Source organism: Apium graveolens, chromosome 11, assembly GCF_009905375.1.
Source record: "Apium graveolens cultivar Ventura chromosome 11, ASM990537v1, whole genome shotgun sequence".
NCBI classification, from domain to species: Eukaryota; Viridiplantae; Streptophyta; class Magnoliopsida; order Apiales; family Apiaceae; genus Apium; species Apium graveolens.
Genome location: NC_133657.1, coordinates 119,638,632 through 119,642,279, shown reverse-complemented (window position 1 = coordinate 119,642,279; position 3,648 = coordinate 119,638,632). Strand labels below are relative to the sequence as shown.

At 38.7% G+C, this 3,648-nt stretch overlaps 1 protein-coding gene across 1 annotated transcript; it reads left to right on the top strand.

Moving 5' to 3' along the window:
* Positions 1-442: 442 nt before the first annotated feature.
* Positions 443-1,877, top strand: LOC141695835 (uncharacterized). Its single transcript, XM_074500046.1, has 3 exons — positions 443-1,018; positions 1,118-1,423; positions 1,494-1,877. Exons 1-3 carry the CDS (start codon positions 443-445, stop codon positions 1,875-1,877), a joined length of 1,266 nt encoding a protein of 421 aa, XP_074356147.1.
* Positions 1,878-3,648: the final 1,771 nt, after the last annotated feature.

Genomic DNA, 3,648 nt, shown 5'->3' with positions numbered 1-3,648 from the left:
ATTAACATACGGGAGTAATGTCAACCCAGGGTGGTCGGATCTACATTTTCAAGGTGGAGAGTACAGAGGCGTAACAACTGAAAAGGTGGAAGGTATGTAGGGGCAGTAGTCAATATGATGGAGTGTATTGTGGGGGGACTAGTCAATATGATGGAGGGTATGGAAGGGAAAGTAGTCATTATGGTGGAGGGTATGGAGGGAGGAGTAGTCAATATGGTGGAGGGTATGGAGGGGGGAGTAGTCAATATGATGAAGGGTATGGAGGGGGGAGTAGTCGATATGGTGGAGGGTATGGAGGAGGGACTAGTCACCATGATGGAGGATATGTAGGGGGGACTATTCAACATGGTGGAGGGTTAGGAGGGGAGAGTAGTCTATATGGTGGAGGGTATGAAGGGGGAGTAGTTATGAAAATGATGAAGGTGGTGGAGGTAATGTAGATATGGTGGGAAGAGGTTCGGGTAAGCGGTTAGCCCTCATCGCAGATGAATATGTAGACAATTCATCCAGTGAGGAGAATTTTCACCTTCATGATGATGACGAGGAAGAAGATTTTTCAGGCAGTGATGAAAGGGGATGGCATTTAGAGAGGAATGTAGAAATTTCTAGCATATTTCCAATAGTTTGGGAAGAGCATCATGTTCCAAGGGTTCCATGGTTCCGCACAGAAAAATATATTCCCCCAATAATAGATAGCCCTAATGATATGTATGTTGATGAAGACCTCGATCAGGGGGAACTGAGTGAAGGAAAATGTTACCGTGACAAAGCCACCCTCTTGTTGGCAGCGAAACGCGCTCATATTTCCACTGATCGTACATATAATATGACAAAAAGTAACAAAGAACAACTCATTGTACAGTGTCGGGCGAAGGGCTGTAACTGGAGGACGCGAGCTGCTTTCATACATAATTCTAGCTACTGGAGGATAAATGTGAATAGAGAGGAACACAGATGCATGGTTGATCAGCTGTTGCAAGATCACAAGAAGTTATCTGCAAGGATGATTTCGGGGATTGTGAAACCACTTATAAGCAATTTCATATACATAACTATTTAACTTTGCTTCATATTTGGTACGGAAATATTTTGACATTTACTGTGACATATAAAACAGGTGATAGATACACAAGAAATTCCCATTAAAACCATTATCCCGCTTATCAAAAATGAGCACAACCATATAGTGGGGTACAAGAAAGCATGGAGAGGCAAGCAAATAGCCATTGAGGAAGTCTATGGAAGTTGGGATACAACATACCAAGCTCTTCCCATATTTTTGGCAGCCATCAAGAAGACAAATCCAGGAACCATTGCTGAGATCGATGACGTGCCTCATGCTGAGGAACGGGGCACATCCGTATGCAAGCGAATCTTTTGGTATTTGAAGGCAATGATGGACGGGTGGCAACATGCACGTCTTGTGATTTCAATAGACGGAACTTTCTTGAAGGGAAGATATAAGGGCAAGCTGCTTGTTGCTATGGGTGTAGATTCGAACAACCACCTTTTTTCCTCTTTGCTATGGCTTGGTTGATGAGGAGACGTACGAGAACTGGTCTTGGTTTCTGCAACGTATTCGGAAATATGTTTGTCGCCAAAAGGCCGGCGTGTGCATCATCTCAGATCGTGCAGCCGGTATTATCTCTGCAATACGAGACCCTCAAAATGGATTTGATGAGCCATTAGGAATCCAGAGGTTCTGTCTACTCCATGTCATAAGCAACTTCTACCATCATCACCCTGGTAGTGAACTAAAGAAATTGATGTGGAAAGCTGGAATAACCATGCCAATCTTGAAACATGATGCATACATGGCAAGGATTGGTGAAATCCCCCCCTCCCCGCCCTTGACTATCTTGCCAGAATACCCATAGAGAGGTGGACACTTTCCCACGACAATGGTGTTCGCTATGGTCAAACAACCACAAACATGCTTAAGGGTTTCAATGAAAACATAAGGAGGGATCGTTTCCTTCCGGTAACAGCGATGATGGAGTACCTCTCCTACAAGGCGGTCACAATTATTTACACACATCGAAATATAGTGGATGATGGTCTGCAACAGGGTCAACAGTTATGTGTGCGTTCAGCCTCCATTTAGCAAAAAATTAAAGAAAGGCAACAGGAGATACAAATATTACTTTTCACCGTGCACATGGGATCTTGAAAATAGTTACACATCAGTACAAAAACTGCTAAAGGAAGGGTAAAGGGAGGTAAGACCCAGGTCCTTAACCTCAATGACCGTACGTGCACAGGTGAAAAATGGGCGACCCATCATATGATGTGCTATCATGCAATAGCTGGTTGTATAAGATATGGATTGAGTTGGAATCATTTCATTGAAAATTGCAATAAGAACCAGACAATGGAAAACTTGAACCGGCCAATTATTTATCTGTTGCAACCAACTAAATACTGGAATTACGATTTACCCCTACCTTGGCAGGGCTATGGAAAGTTAGTGGCGGATGAGTCATTGAAAAAACTTAAGAAAAAACCTGAAGAAAAACTTAAGAAAAAACTTAACATAGTCATTGAAAGTAATAAATAATATTACTTTGTACTAATATTATTAAAATATAATATTACTTTGTACTAATATATTTGTATTTCTATTATTACTATGTTCATAAATTTATATAATATTACTTTGTTCATAAATTTATATAATATTACTTAATATAATATTACTTTGTATTTATATTATTACTAAGTTCAAAAATTTATATAATATTACTTTGTACTAATATTTTACTTAGTAAAATATTTCATATTTTTTTTATTATTAATATATCATTTAAACTGTATATTTCATTTAAATATGTTGTGCAAGACATGCCTGTACAATAACAAGACTAAGTCAAATTGACAACCCTAAGTAAGTTGTATGATAATCTATGTTTGCATTATGTATTGTAACATTTAAGCTGTAAAAATGTATATAGAGCAGACTGGAGTCTTTTTCCGTAAACAATATCATGCCTAAGAATTCTATCTAGAAGAAGATCAGGAAGATCATGCCTCGGAAGAATTATGAAGAAGCTTGGAGTTGAATAAATCTGTTTTGAGAAAAATATTTTTTAAGTCAAAAACTCTACAAGTCACAGATTAAGTGTTATAGAGAAGTCATTCGAGAACTCCGGAATGACTTATAGAGAAGTCAGGAAAGCTACTAGAGAACTCAGAGATATCGTCAAGTCAAATTGAAGACATGAAGATTGGAGATATCGACAAGTCATTTCTTCACTAGAGAACTCTGAGATATCGACAAGTCAAAATATCACTATAGAACTCTGAGATATCGACAAGTGAAGATATCACTAGAGAACTCTGAGATATCGATAAGTCAAGATATTAGTAGAGAACTTTGAGTTGTCGACAAGTCAATTGGTCACTAGAGAACTCAGAGATATCGATATGCCAAAGTGAAGACATGAAGATGAGAGATCTCGGCAAGCTAAATTCTCTTATAGAGAACTCAGAGACCTCTACAAGTCAAAGCAACTATAGAGTAATGAGAGATCTCGATAAGCCAATATACTTATCGAGATGTCAAATTCTCTATATACCAAACTAGAGATCTCGAGGTAAAACTCAAAGTACAAAGTGCAGGCCAGTTCAATATCCAAGATTATCAATCAA

Coding starts and splice junctions, on each gene's coding strand:
- LOC141695835 (XM_074500046.1), top strand. CDS start 443: ATGGTGGGAAGAGGTTCGGGTAAGCGGTTAGCCCTCATCGCAGATGAA. Junction 1,019..1,117: donor CAAGGATGATTTCGGGGATT/GTGAAACCACTT, acceptor CATATAAAACAG/GTGATAGATACACAAGAAAT. Junction 1,424..1,493: donor GGTGGCAACATGCACGTCTT/GTGATTTCAATA, acceptor CTATGGGTGTAG/ATTCGAACAACCACCTTTTT.